Here is a 12,587-nt window from a genome sequence, read left to right as displayed (position 1 = left end):
CCGCCCCCCACTTCTGCCCCGCCCTCCCCCTGCAGGAAGTCCTCGGCCGCCCAGCACCCGGCCAGACAGACGTCCAGCTCCCCCGCCTCTGTGGCTGCCGGCCCGGCCTCCCCGCCCTCCTCCGCACCAGTGCCAGCTGCAGCCGCAGCCCCGCCCTCGTCCTCAAAGGCCCCTTCCTCCCCCTCCTGCTCCCCCTCCCCCCCCTGCGCCCCCTCCCCCTTCCTTCCCTTAGACCAGGAGGAGCCCTCCCTCCAGGAGAAGGCGGCCTCGGCACGGACTGGCTCCGGCGGCCTCTCCAGGCTGCCGGCCTTCATCTCCCTGCAGTCCTCACCAAGCCCCGGAGGCCGGCCCAGGGCCCCAGCCTCCAGAAGCCCCCCCACCAAGGACTCAGGTAGGCGGCGGCCCCCAGAGCCCAGCACGGCCAGGTGTCTTCAGGTGTCTTTCGGCACCCCACACCCTGAGACAACCGCGCCCCAGTCCGAGTCTCCAGGCGGCCGGATGCCTCCAGAGAGGGTGGGGGGGCAGCGGGGGGCACCTGCTGCTGCAGGGCGGCGGGGGGGTGGCGCGGAGCGGGCGCAGCAGCGTCCGTGTGCCCACCGCCCCAACGAGGGCCGATTTAATTAGAAAGCACCCATTTCTGCCAATTTGTTCTGGAAGACCGGCGCGCACGCCTGCAGAGAACAGATGCTCCCTCCCCCGACGGGCGTTCGGGGCCGGGAGACGGCCCCACACAGCCTTGTTTGGGGGGAAAGGAGGGCTTTATGGCCGCCAACGACCCTCCCTGCACGCATTTCACAGCTCTCCGCACGTCTGAGCGACGATAAACCCCACGCAGCGCGGCGGGCTGCAAATTTGTGGCCATACGGCCGTCATTTTATGGTTGTGTTTCACGGTCGTAACGCTAATGGAAGACGCTTGCTGCAGCCGCCGCTAACGGCCCCGTGGAGCACGCTCCGACACCGGCCATGGGCGGGGGCACCCGGCCCCTGCCGCCTCGTCCCGCGGCAGGGGCGCAGAGCCAGGCTGGGCCGGGCCCTCCGCCGGCCCCCCAGACCCAGGCTCCAGCTCTGCACCTGGGTGTGGCTGGCCGGGGCAGGAGGAGGCGGGCGGGGGTCCTGGGGCAGCTGCTGCTCCTGCCCTGTGAGGTCAGACCCTGGCGCCAGCCGCAGAATCAGAGGAGGCGGGTGTGGTCGGGGAGGCCCAGGGGGGCGACTCAGGCCGCACCCTGCCTGGCCAGGGCCTGGAGCTGGGGGGGGCAGGCAGAGGTGGGCCTGGGGGGGGCCCTGGGCAGGAGGCGGGGCTGCACTTGCTCCAGCTGCCACCCACTGAGGGCCAAGGCCACAGGCCTGGGATCCCCGAGTCTGGGCCTGGCTTCTGGACTCAGCTCAGCTGAGCAGGTGGGTGGGGCCCTTGGACCTGAGGAGGGGTCCCACGGGGAGAGGTGGGCTTGCAGGGGCACGTCTGGGGGCGGCTGCTCAGAGGCGCCTGGGCCACCGGAACCCGGCTCGGGAGACGGCTGCGTGGGAGGGGGGTCCGCGGCCCTGAGCGTGTGGGGCGCACAGGGCGGGGCCCCGGGGTGTGGTTCTCCGTCCTCTGCCTGCCGACAGCCCGCTCGGGGCCCTCGGGGCCCTGTCCCCACACGGCCACCCGCTTGCACCCACCCTGGCTCCTCCCTGGAAGGCGCCGTGCGGCCACCACGTGTGCGTCTGGCAGCCGGGGCCCGGGCCCGAGCGTGGGCCGGGCCTGTGTGCGGTCTGCACCCGGCGCTGCGGCCCCAGCCGGCCCGCCTGCTGCCCAGGGCCCACTCGGCCCAAAGGCCTGTGCCCTGCTGGGCAGCCGGGCCCAGGGCAGCCTGTCCTAAGCCACTGTCCCCAGTTTCCAGCAGACCCCGCGCCAATGGATTCTCCATCAGGAGGTTTGGGGTGGGGGCACCCCTCCTTCGAAGGGCTTCTGGGTCCTGACCTCTGCCGTTCCCGGCGCAGGGAAGCCGCTGCACATCAAGCCCCGCCTGTGAGCCCAGCCTGGCCTCAGCCCTGCGTCCCCGCCGGAAGGAGGCTGCGCCTGCTGCCGTCGCGGCCCCCGGGGGGCGCTGCCTGCCACCACGCTGTCCCTGGGGGCTGTGGGGCCCTCCTGACCCCCGGGAGCCCAGGGCCCCACTCCCTCCTGCAAGCTGCCCCCCAGTCCCTCTGTACCCCTCACTCCCCCACTCTGGGTCCTCAGCCTTCCACCCGGGACTGCCCCCAACCCCCTGCCCGGAGGGGAGCCGGGCAGGGGCCTCCCCCAGGCCAGTCCACACTGTGGGTGGGGGTGGGGCCGTGGCCGTCAGTGCGGCCCCAGCAGCCCTGCCCCCTCACCCCAGCTCCCGCCTGCAGAGGGGCCGCCAGCCAGGCCCCGGCAGGCGTTTCGTGTTCAGCAATAAAGGTTCTGCCCTGTGTGTCCCTGCTGTCCTGACCGCCTCCGGCCGCCAGCGCCGATGCACGCACACTGCCCGCAGGGCCCAGAGGCCCTGAGGTTGAGGGACGCTGGGGAGAAGGCGGGGGCTGGGGGTGGGCTGGCTGCGGACCCCTGGGGGTCACAGAGCCCACCCCTGCCCCCCTCCTGCAGTGGCCTCGGCCCTGTCCTCCCAACTGCCCACGCGGCTCTGGCCCTAAACAGCACCCCTCCCGGTGCCTCTGAGCAGGAGGGGCTCTCCCTGCCTCCCTGAGCCGGGCCCCAGGGCCGCCCCATCCTGCCTCCCATGGCCATGCCAGCTGGCCTGTGGGGCCTGGAGGCAGCCCTGGGGATGTGGGTGCAGCGGGCTGGGGCGGAGTCCCGCAGGCTGAGGTCGCCTCCAGAGACCTCTGGGCGATCGGGCCGGGTGGGGGCCAGGGCAGCCAGCGGGAGGGGACAGCTGGCCCAGGCGCATGCACCTCCCGTGCCAAGGTGTCTCCGTCCCCAGAGGGGCCCAGGGGGGCCCGGGACGGGTCTGGTGTGACGAGGGGCACAGCTGTCCAGGGCGATCTCGCTCCTTGCAGGGGAGGGGGCGTGGCTCCCCTGGTGACCAGGGCCGGCTGCCTCCCCAGCCTCCTGCCGCCCTGCTCTGCTGCCCAGCCGAGCGCCTCGGGGTGGGCCGGGCCCGCTCCCTGGCCTGCAGCTCCGCCTTCTGCCTGGAGCCAGGGTGCTGCGCAGCCACTCGCCCACGCACGGTGCGGGAACGCCCCGCCTCTGCGAGGCCCCCTGAGGAACCAGGGGTCCGGGAACCCTGCTCTCCACCAGGCCCTGTCTGCGAGACGGGGTGTCTGCACCAGCCCGAAGGGAACGGGCTGGTGACACATCTGTTACAGCAGACGCCCGCCCGGGCGCAGCGGTCGGTTGCTTGCGGGCGTTGTCTCTGGAGCACTGCTCGGGGACGCCCCGGGGCCCGGTGAGCGGCCGAGGCCCCGCTGCAGCCCGTCGGGCGGGGCAGTGGCTTCTAGGGAGCGAGGGCCCCACCCTGTCGGAGCCAGCACCCCGCCACCGCTGCAGGCCCCGTGGGGGCCTTGGCCCAGCGGGAGCCCTGGGTCCTGGGCTGAGGGCCACAGAGGGGCCGCAGAGCCTTCGGGGCCCCTTGGCTGCCTCCTCCTCCCGGAGGTCCCTGGACACTGCGTCTCCGCAGGCGACGGGATGACCAGGATCGTCCTTGGCTCCGCCAGCGAGAGCTGTGGCTGCGCAGACGCCCCCGCTCCCTGCACGCCCTCCGCGGTGAGCACAGGTGCTCGCGCCCCGGGCCGCCGGGGGGCGCCAGCAGCACACCAGGTGGGCAGGCGTGTCTGCCGTGGACCGCTGGACCGTGCCTGCCGGGCACCCGCCCTCCCAGCCAGCACGGCCACTGCTCTCCAGGGGCGGCCCTCCCAGCCCCACACTCAGGAGGGAGCTGCCCCCCTGCAGCAAGGCCAAGGCTTTCGGGATGCACGTGGGGAGTTCTGGCGGCAAGAGGGAGTGGGCCCAAGACCCACCGCCTGAGTTGCAGGTGGAAGGTTCCACAGGGGCTGGGCGATCTGGAAGTGGGAGGTGCCAGGCCACTCACTGCCCTGTGCTCCTGGGCACAGTCCCCCACCCTCCACCTCGTGACCCATTTGGGGACCTATTCAGACGGCCTGGGCAACAGCCCCACTCCCAGGGGGAGCTGAGGGTGCCCACTGGCCGCTCCAGGCTCTTGCCCGGGAAGACCCTTGAGGGGGAAGGTGCAGGCCACTCCCACCCGCAGACGGAGGAGGGGCAGGCCCTTGCCTGGACGCAGCCCCTGCCTGGGCAGGGCTGCCTGGGGCTCCAGACTGCCCACCTGGCAGGCCGAGGGCCCCAGGACGGGGAGCCTCGAGTGAGGGTGGCCACCAGGAGCAGTGAGGGGCCTGCGCCTGTGCAGCGGGGGGGACCGTGGTCCGGGTGGGGCCCGGGGCTGTGGGGCCAGCAGAGTGGACCCCGTGGGCTGCGCCCCGGCTGCAGCAGAGCGTCCCCCCAGCTGGGCTGGGGTTCCTCCTTGAGGGGGACTCGGGGCCGGGGCCCACGTCTGAGCCCCACGTCTGTGGGTGTCCAGGCGTCTGCCTGGGGCCTTCCGTCTCAGAGAGGCGAGGGGCCTGAGGTGGGGGCGTGGGGGCACAGACAGGACCTGGGGGGGGCCTGAACAGGGGAAGGGGTGCCGGTGGCAGTGGAGCCCCTCCTCAAGGAGGCTCCTGTGCCCTGCGCCCCCACCGTGGCTGCTGTGGGCACACCCCCAGAACGGTGGCCGGCCCACGGTGGGCCCCTGAGCCCAGGAAGACAGGGCCCGGGGCAGGGAGTGAGGCTGAGGGGGGGCCAGCTGGGCCCTGCGGGCTGGGGGAGGTTTGCAGCTTCCCCTCCTCTTTTCCACGCAGGGGGCCGGCCAGGTAACTGCCTCCCAGGGACGAAACTGACCCCCCGTGCCCATCCCCCTGGCGCTGGCTCCTGGGCGGCTTCTGAGGGAGCGCGACCGCGAGGCTCAGGCAGCGGCCAGGCCTTGCGGCCAGGGCAGCCGGGGAGCCCCCGAGCGCGCTCACGGAGCCGGCCGGCCTGGCCCCCGTGGTCCAGGGGCTCCCACAGAGTGCCCCGCCTCCAGGCCGGAGGTCGCCTGGAGCTCCAACCCCTCCGCGCATCAGGCCAGGCCACTCCCGCTCCTGCTGACCTTTCACCTCACATGCTGCAGGAGGGGACAGGCCCATGGCGAGTCCCCCAACACTGTGCTGCTGCTCTGCACTGGCGGGGCCCCTTACCCTGAGGCCGGCGAGACCTGGGGCCTGCTTCCACCCAGAGGACCTGACGGGATCACATCGCTTACAGATGTCAGGCTCCTCGATGGGGCTGCCCCGGGGGTGGGGCAGCCAAGGGTGGAGTCGGGCCTGGGAGCCTCAGACTCGAAGAAGTGGTCCCGCCAGCAACCTGGGGAGCCTGGAGGGTCCTTCCCCAGAGAAAGCTCCAGAAGAGACCCTGGCACCCTGGGGGGACCCCCCCCCAGTCCTGCGGGACCCCAGACCACAGAGGCTGGGAGATAGTAACTGTGTTAAGTGTGGTAACCAAGTAGCAACAGGAAGCTGATACACTGTAAACCTCACTCACTATTTCTGGTTGACTTCCTCCCCTCGGACCCCCAGCTCTCACAGACTGTTCCCCAAAGAGGCTGCGCTAGGGGTGGCACTTGTCCTGCCATCCGGCACTTGTGTCCTGCCGTCTGGCCCTCCCGCCGGGCCCGGGCCAGCAGTGCCCCTTGGGACCGACAGAAACGCCAGGCACGGCACTGGCTCCCTCGGTCGCCTGCGCACTCAGCCGCCATGCTGGGGGGGGGCCCTCGCGAGCCACGCGGGGTGACGCGGCACGGCGCTGGTCCGGCTGACGGCCACCGCGCTCTGCCGGGTGTGGGCCCGCGTGCAGTGCTCACGGCTGCGGCCCCCAGGTGCCCTCCAAGCCCTCCCAGCTGTCGGCGCCCAGGGCTGCCCGTTCCCCACGGAACCCGGAACTCTGTCAAGTTCTGAGGGTTTTTTTTCAACCAGGGACCCCTGGGCCACCTCCCTGGTTGGAGGTGCCCCTGGGGCCGGTGGACTGGCACATAGTAGGCGCTCAATAAAGGTTTGGGGAGTGTGTTGAGTTACAAACCACAAGAGAAGTCCCCGCGGAATTCCGTGGGCGCCAGGGCCGAGGCCTTGAGGGGTGTGAGGGGCCCCGGGGGGTCGCGCCACTGACCCGACCGGGAGGAAACGAGCCCCTTCTGGGGCAAGGGGGGCTGCTGAGGGAGCAGGTGGGACGGCGCGGCCTGGGTCTTCTGCGGTGCTCCTGCTGGCTGCTCCTGGCAGGCAGGCAGGCAGGGGGACCTGGGCCCTCCCAGCCGCTGCTCCCAGGACCCAGCTGAGCACCCCCTTGCAGTCCCTTCCCCCCCACCAGGCCTTGCCCCGCGCCGGGAGACACCTACCTGCTGGGCCAGAGGGGTGGGCCTGTGAGGCCCGGGTGCAGGGGCTCCCCGGGCTCTTCCACCCCGGCCGGCCGGGGCCAGCGGGCAGGACTGAGACTGCACAGAGGCCAGGGTGTGGGCCCAGAGGCTGGCAGGGGCCCCGGAGGGCCACGGACCTCCCCACGGCCGGCTGCTCCCAGGCCCAGGGGTGGGGGCCAGGAGCGCTTCCAGAAAGCCGCTCCGACCCAGGCCAAGTCCAGGCCAGTGGGGGACGTGAGTGCCCTGTGCAGCCTCCAGCAGCCCCCGAGTCCAGGCTGCACTGGGTCCGGGGACCTTGAGCTCCGAATGCCCCCGTGCCTCTCCCCCACTCTGACGGCAGCTGCCCAGCTTGGCTGTGCCGCCCCCCGTGGAGGAGGGAGTGAACAGACAAGGTGAGGGGATGGGTGTGTGTGTGTATGTGTGCGCGAGCGTGCAAGCACAAATGGAGGGCGGGCTGGCCCTGGGCCGCCAGCCGAAGGCCAGCATCTGTGAGCCTCACCCTTTGGGGCAGATTGCGGGGGCACCTGCCTTGGGGGTGGCTGAGCACGGGCCTCGGAGAGTCTCCGGGTGGGCTCGAATGGCTGGGTCGGGCCGTCCTAGCCTTGACTGCCTGCTTGCACCTCTCAGGACTGGGGGTGCCGTGCAGCCCGAACACGGCCATGGCTCCAGGCCCCTTAGTCGGAGGCCAGGAGCTGTGAGGAGGCCCACGTTGGCCCCTGGGGTCCGGCTCCTCCACCCCAGCGTCCTCCTGGGCCGGGGACTGCACCTTCGCGTGGTCCAACAGCCAGGCTGCGGCCACAGTGCCCCAGGCAGAGGCCAGGGGCGGGGCCGCCCAGGGCAGGGCCGCCCAGGGCAGGTGCCCTCCCCACAGGCAGGCCAGGCCTCGCTCCTGAGGCAGGACCCCGCCCCCCCTCGCGCCGACAGTGCAGGCTTTAAAGGGAGCCTCAAACCCGCTTTGCTCTGGGCGGCCGGCGTGGCCTGGAGCCTGAGCACCTGGCCTGGGGTCTCGGTTCTGCCGGTTGCTGGGCCCTCCCTGCAGGGTGGGTCCCGGTGCCCGGCCTGGCCCTGTCTGACGGGAGAGTGCAGGATGTGGGGGCGGGGCGACGGGCAGATGTGGCGCCCCCCCCGTGACGTCCCGGGCGGGCAGCAGCCCTCGCTCCCAAGCGAATGAGTCTTTATTATAAGTCACAGACATTCGCGCCCGGGAGAAGGCACGAGCCCTGTTAGCCAAGTGCCCCCCGTCCCTGGCTAGGCTGCCGCTGGTGGCTTCCTGCCCGCATCCTTCCAGACTTCTCTTTCTCTGCGTGAATGCTTACTCGGAACGCTGAGGTTTCACACTGCGAAAGTCCTGCAACGGCAGTGCAGAGACGAGAGGCGTAACCGGGCCAGGCCCCTCCCACCGCTGTCGAGCCCGCTCCGGTGCCCTCCGCGTCACCGTCCTCCTCGCCGTCCCCGAGCCCTGGGCCACCAGGCGGGCCTCCGCTCCGGGCGGCCACCGCGGCTCTGGCTTTTTTCTCCTCGCGCTGGAGCCCTCCGACCCCCGCCCGCCGTGCCAGCCACACCCGGCACCGCGTCCCGCACCCCCGCCTCGCGCCGGAGCCGGGCTGGTGGCAGCTGGGGCCGGGAGTCCCGACTCGGGAGCCCAGACGCCGCGCCCCGCCCCCCGCCGCGCGCCTCCCGCCCCACCTGCGCCGCGCGCCTCGGATCCCGCGGCGCCGAGGTGCCAGCAACTTTGTTGACTGAATTCCTGAACCCGCCTGAACCGCGCGCTAAAAATAACCCGCGCGCCCCGCGCAGCGCCGGCGGGGCCGCAGTGTCACGGTGCCGGCAGGCCGCAAGGTCCCCGCACTGTCACGCCGGCGGGCGGGACGTGGCCTCCCCACCGGCCGGGAAGGGCCGCAGAATGGGCTGCGGGGTCCCAGACAGCGGGGCGGCGAGGGGACCGAGGGGCGCCCTCTGCTCCCCGAGACTCTCCGGCCGCCCCGTCGCGGACGCGAGGCACCGGAGACCGCAGGCCGGTCCCCAGGCCCGGCACCCCTCTGCTTCGCGCCCCCGCGCCCCCCGGGTCCTCTGCCGCTGCAGTCCCCGGCGGCGGCCACCAGAGGGCCCTGCCCCCTCCTCTAGCCAGCGGCCGGTCACCACCCCCTCCCACAGCTGTTCCCCGCAGGAGATTGACAGCTGGGCTCCGGGTTGCCATGGGGATAGGCAAATGAGGGCGGCGGTTCTGGGGATCCTATTGGCCCGGGGTCGCGCGCCCCTCCCGAGGAGGCGGGCCCAGGCGCCCGGTTCTATAAAGGGGAGCGCTCAGCGCGGCGCTCGGCCGTGGAGGCGGGGCCGGCCGAGCGCGGGAGCGGCGCCCTGAGTCCCAGCAGCCAGAGGTGGCGCATGCACCGCCTCCGGCCCGGCCACCTGCCCGGGCTCTGGCGCGGGGTCAGGGCAGTGCGGCTGGCCTGCGCCCGCTGGGGAGCGGCCCGGGCCGGCGCGAGAGACCGGGCCGGCGGCGTGCCCAGCGGACGCCCCTGAGTTGACTGCGCGAAACTTTGCTCCGTGATCGGCTCGGCGCGGCGGCCCAGAGCTGCCTCCCCACACCCGCCGTCCCGCTGGGACCCGACGCCCTGGCGATCGGAGGGGGGGGAGAGGCTCGCGGCTCCCCCCCCCAAGACGCCCTCCTTTGGGTTGCAACCGGGCCCGGCCCCGGGCGATGGCCGCGGAGCTGGCGATGGGCGCCGAGCTGCCCAGTAGCCCGCTGGCCATCGAGTACGTCAACGACTTCGACCTGATGAAGTTCGAGGTGAAGAAGGAGCCACCGGAGGCCGAACGCTTCTGCCACCGCCTGCCGCCCGGCTCGCTGTCCTCGACGCCGCTCAGCACGCCCTGCTCCTCCGTGCCCTCCTCGCCCAGCTTCTGCGCGCCCAGCCCGGGCACCGGCGGCGGCGGCGGCGGCGCGGGGGGTGGTGTCGGCGCGGCGCAGGCCGGGAGCGCCCCGGGGCCGACGAGCGGCGGCCCCGGCGCCGTCGGAGGCGCCTCGGGGAAGCCGGCCCTGGAGGATCTGTACTGGATGAGCGGCTATCAGCACCACCTGAACCCCGAGGCGCTCAACCTGACGCCCGAGGACGCGGTGGAGGCGCTCATCGGCAGCGGCCACCACGTCGGGCATCACGGCGCGCACCACCCGGCGACCGCCACGGCCTACGAGGCCTTCCGGGGCCAGGGCTTCGCGGGCGGCGGCGGCGGCGCGGACGACGTGGGCGCCGGCCACCACCACGGCGCGCATCACACCAGCCACCACCACCACCACGCGGCTCACCACCACCACCACCACCACCACCACCACCACCACGGTGGCCCGGGCCCCGGCGCGGGCGGCACAGGCCACCACGTGCGCCTGGAGGAGCGCTTCTCCGACGACCAGCTGGTGTCCATGTCGGTGCGCGAGCTGAACCGTCAGCTCCGCGGCTTCAGCAAGGAGGAGGTCATCCGGCTGAAGCAGAAGCGGCGCACGCTCAAGAACCGCGGCTACGCGCAGTCGTGCCGCTTCAAGCGGGTGCAGCAGCGGCACATTCTGGAGAGCGAGAAGTGCCAGCTCCAGAGCCAGGTGGAGCAGCTGAAGCTGGAGGTGGGGCGCCTGGCCAAGGAGCGGGACCTGTACAAGGAGAAATACGAGAAGCTGGCGGGCCGCAGTGGCCCCGGGGGCGCGGGCGGGACCGGCTTCCCGCGGGAGTCCTCGCCGCCGCAGGCCGGCCCCGGCGGGGCCAAGGGCGCGCCCGACTTCTTCCTGTGAGCTCCAGGCCCGAGACCGCGCCCCGCGCCGCCGCCGGGAAGAGGCTCGGACTCCGAGGCCCAGGACGAGGACGCAAGGCCGTCCCGAGCCAACGCCGCCGTCTCCGGCCGGGCCAGCGCCGGGCGCCCGGCTCCGCGTCCGCAGGCGCCGGACGGGAGGCCCCTTCGCGCGGCGCCGCCCCCTGGTCCGCGCAGCTGCGGGGCCGCGACTCCCCGCGCTCAGAGCGCAGCGATCCGCGTCCGGGAAAAGTCGCCGCGGGTCGAACTTGCTTGCAGGCGCCCACGTGTACATTTGCCGGCGCGGTCTGGGTCCGCGCGCCGCCCTGCCCGCCGCGGGGCCAGGGCCCGTCCCCGGCAGCCCCGCCCTCCTTGCCTCTCGCCGCCCATCCTGGCCCTTTTTTACTTCCCCGATTTAAAACGGTCTTATTTTCGAAGCATTTGTATTTATTTGGCTTGGTGATGAGAAAACAAGGCCCCGGAAGAAGCTCCCAACTTCCCTCCGGGGTCACCCCTGGACGTCCGCGTGTCCCAGCATGTGTCGCCCGCTCGGAGGGGCCTGGCCCCGGTCCGCCCGCCCCCCCCCCCCCCCCGCCCCCAGGCCGAGTTCGGTCCCGCCGCCCCGCCGCCCCGACGGGGGGCGGGGCCTGGGCCGTGCTGCTTCCTCTCTGCACCCCGTCGTGTTTATGACTCCGGGGAAACAGGTCTTATTTTAACCTTCGAGAGACGTGACAGAAGAAAAAGTATGCACCGTATTTCTAGCAGAAAAAACATTTTAAAGAGGGGGTTTTGGCCTGAACCTCCCGGCATGGGGGTGGGGAAAGAAAGTGTTTTTACTCCCGCTTAAACTGTGTTCCGTTTTGTTTGTGGCATCTTTTTTAACAGCCTGATCGCTTTGGGGAGGGGGGGGGCCCTGCTCCGGCCCGCGCAGGCCCCTGGCCGGGCCCCCAGCCGGGCCGGGCTCCCGCTGAGCCCGGGAGCAGGGCGCACGGCCGCTCGCTCGCTCGCTCGCTCGCTCCGAGTTCTGTTGTGGTGTCGGCTTCTGTTTCCATTTGCTATGAAACTGGGGAGGGGGGAGAAAACAAACAATAAATCCATTTAGATCCAAAACCCGTCACTGACGCCTGGCTGGTGGTTGTGTGGCTTTCGTTCCTGCCGCGCCTCTCCCGAGGGGAGGAGAAGTAGGCCCCGGGCCTGCGCCCTGCCTCGGCTGCGTCCGCGGGACACACAGGCCGGGGCCGCGAGCGGGGCGCCGCCCTCCGCCCGCCCCTCCCAGGCAGTCCGGGAGGAGGAGGGCCGCTGCGGGGTGGTCCCTGCTCCCACTGCGGCGGAATGAGGCCGTCTTGGGTGGTCACCCCCACCCCGTGCAGGGCCGCGGCGGCCTGATGGCGAGCATAGTCCCCGGCTCTCCCCAGCCCAGAGTCTCCCGCCCAAGGGCCAAGGCCTGGACGGCGCGGGCAGCGGGGAGGGGCCCAGGTGGATGCAGGGTTGAGTGTGCCGTCACCTCCCTCCCCCCGAGGATGGACTCGGTGGTCGGCACTTTTGGAGAGAAGGGCCAGGCCGCTCTTCTGGGCGCGAGGGCTGCCTGCTTTCTGGCATCCCCCACCCCGGCCCCGCGGCTGCCCGGCTCTGCTGGGGCGCGCCCCGAGTTTGTTCCATTGTCTCCTCCACTGGAGAGATTTGGGAGAAGAGGCTGCCACTGCGTCTTCACTTTAGAGTAAGACTTAGAGCAAGGAGGTTGGACCCCAATCCCCAACCCCCCAGCTGAGACCTCAGCCCCCAGGAGGCGAGCAGTGGGGGGTGGGGGGGTGGGGTCTGCTGAGAACGCGCTGGTGCGGAGGAGGGTGGGCCGGGCGGGGAGGCAGGGGCGAAGGGGGCAGCTGCAGGACAGCAGCCGGGACTCCGGCTCCAGGATGCGGGGTCCCAGGCGTCCTGGCCGGGAGGCTGCCTCTCGCCAGGGAGGGGCCGAGCCTGGGCCCGTGCACAGCAGGGCCGCCGGCTGGGGTTTAAGGGAGACACCTCGGTTCTCACTGTTGCCTGAGGGGCAGAGCGAGAGGGGCTGGGCCAGAGGGGCGGGCAGGGGCTGGGAGTGGTCTCCCCGGCTGGTCCTGAGTCCTGTCAGCCTGCGGGGCTCGATTTCACCTTCCTCCTCTGGTGGTGTCTCTTCACCTGCCTGCCTCCCTCCCCTTCCTCTCCCCTCCCTCCCCCCCACCCCCCTGCCCCCAGGCTCCCCCAGGATGGGGCTCGGAGAAGGCCCAGGGATGGAGAGCACTCACTCTGTTTAGAGACACATCTTTTCCAGAAGCGTTTTGGGGGGACCCATGGCCTCATAGGAGAACAGCCAGCTGTGGAGACCACC

General features: G+C 71.9%; 2 protein-coding genes across 2 annotated transcripts in view; both read left to right on the top strand.

The window, feature by feature from the left end:
• ZC3H3 (zinc finger CCCH-type containing 3) overlaps window positions 1-2,164 on the top strand; it is a 43,415-nt gene extending 41,251 nt beyond the window's left edge. The window contains exons 11-12 of the mRNA XM_045860823.1: window positions 36-391; window positions 1,983-2,164. Coding sequence (XP_045716779.1) covers window positions 36-391; window positions 1,983-2,014 — 388 coding nt within the window. The 3' untranslated portion in view covers window positions 2,015-2,164. The remainder of the gene's footprint in view (window positions 1-35; window positions 392-1,982) is intronic.
• A 6,848-nt stretch (window positions 2,165-9,012) lies between these two features.
• On the top strand, window positions 9,013-10,372 carry MAFA (MAF bZIP transcription factor A). Its single transcript, XM_045860933.1, has one exon. The coding sequence runs from the start codon at window positions 9,153-9,155 to the stop codon at window positions 10,230-10,232; it is 1,080 nt and encodes a 359-aa protein (XP_045716889.1). The 5' UTR covers window positions 9,013-9,152; the 3' UTR covers window positions 10,233-10,372.
• Window positions 10,373-12,587: the final 2,215 nt, after the last annotated feature.

The sequence above is a fragment of the Phyllostomus hastatus genome, unplaced genomic scaffold (assembly GCF_019186645.2).
Source record: "Phyllostomus hastatus isolate PE091 unplaced genomic scaffold, TTU_PhHast_1.1 phas_scaffold_21, whole genome shotgun sequence".
Taxonomy (NCBI): Eukaryota; Metazoa; Chordata; class Mammalia; order Chiroptera; family Phyllostomidae; genus Phyllostomus; species Phyllostomus hastatus.
The sequence above is the reverse complement of the archived record's forward strand: the minus strand, read 5'-3'. Positions and strand labels throughout refer to the sequence as shown.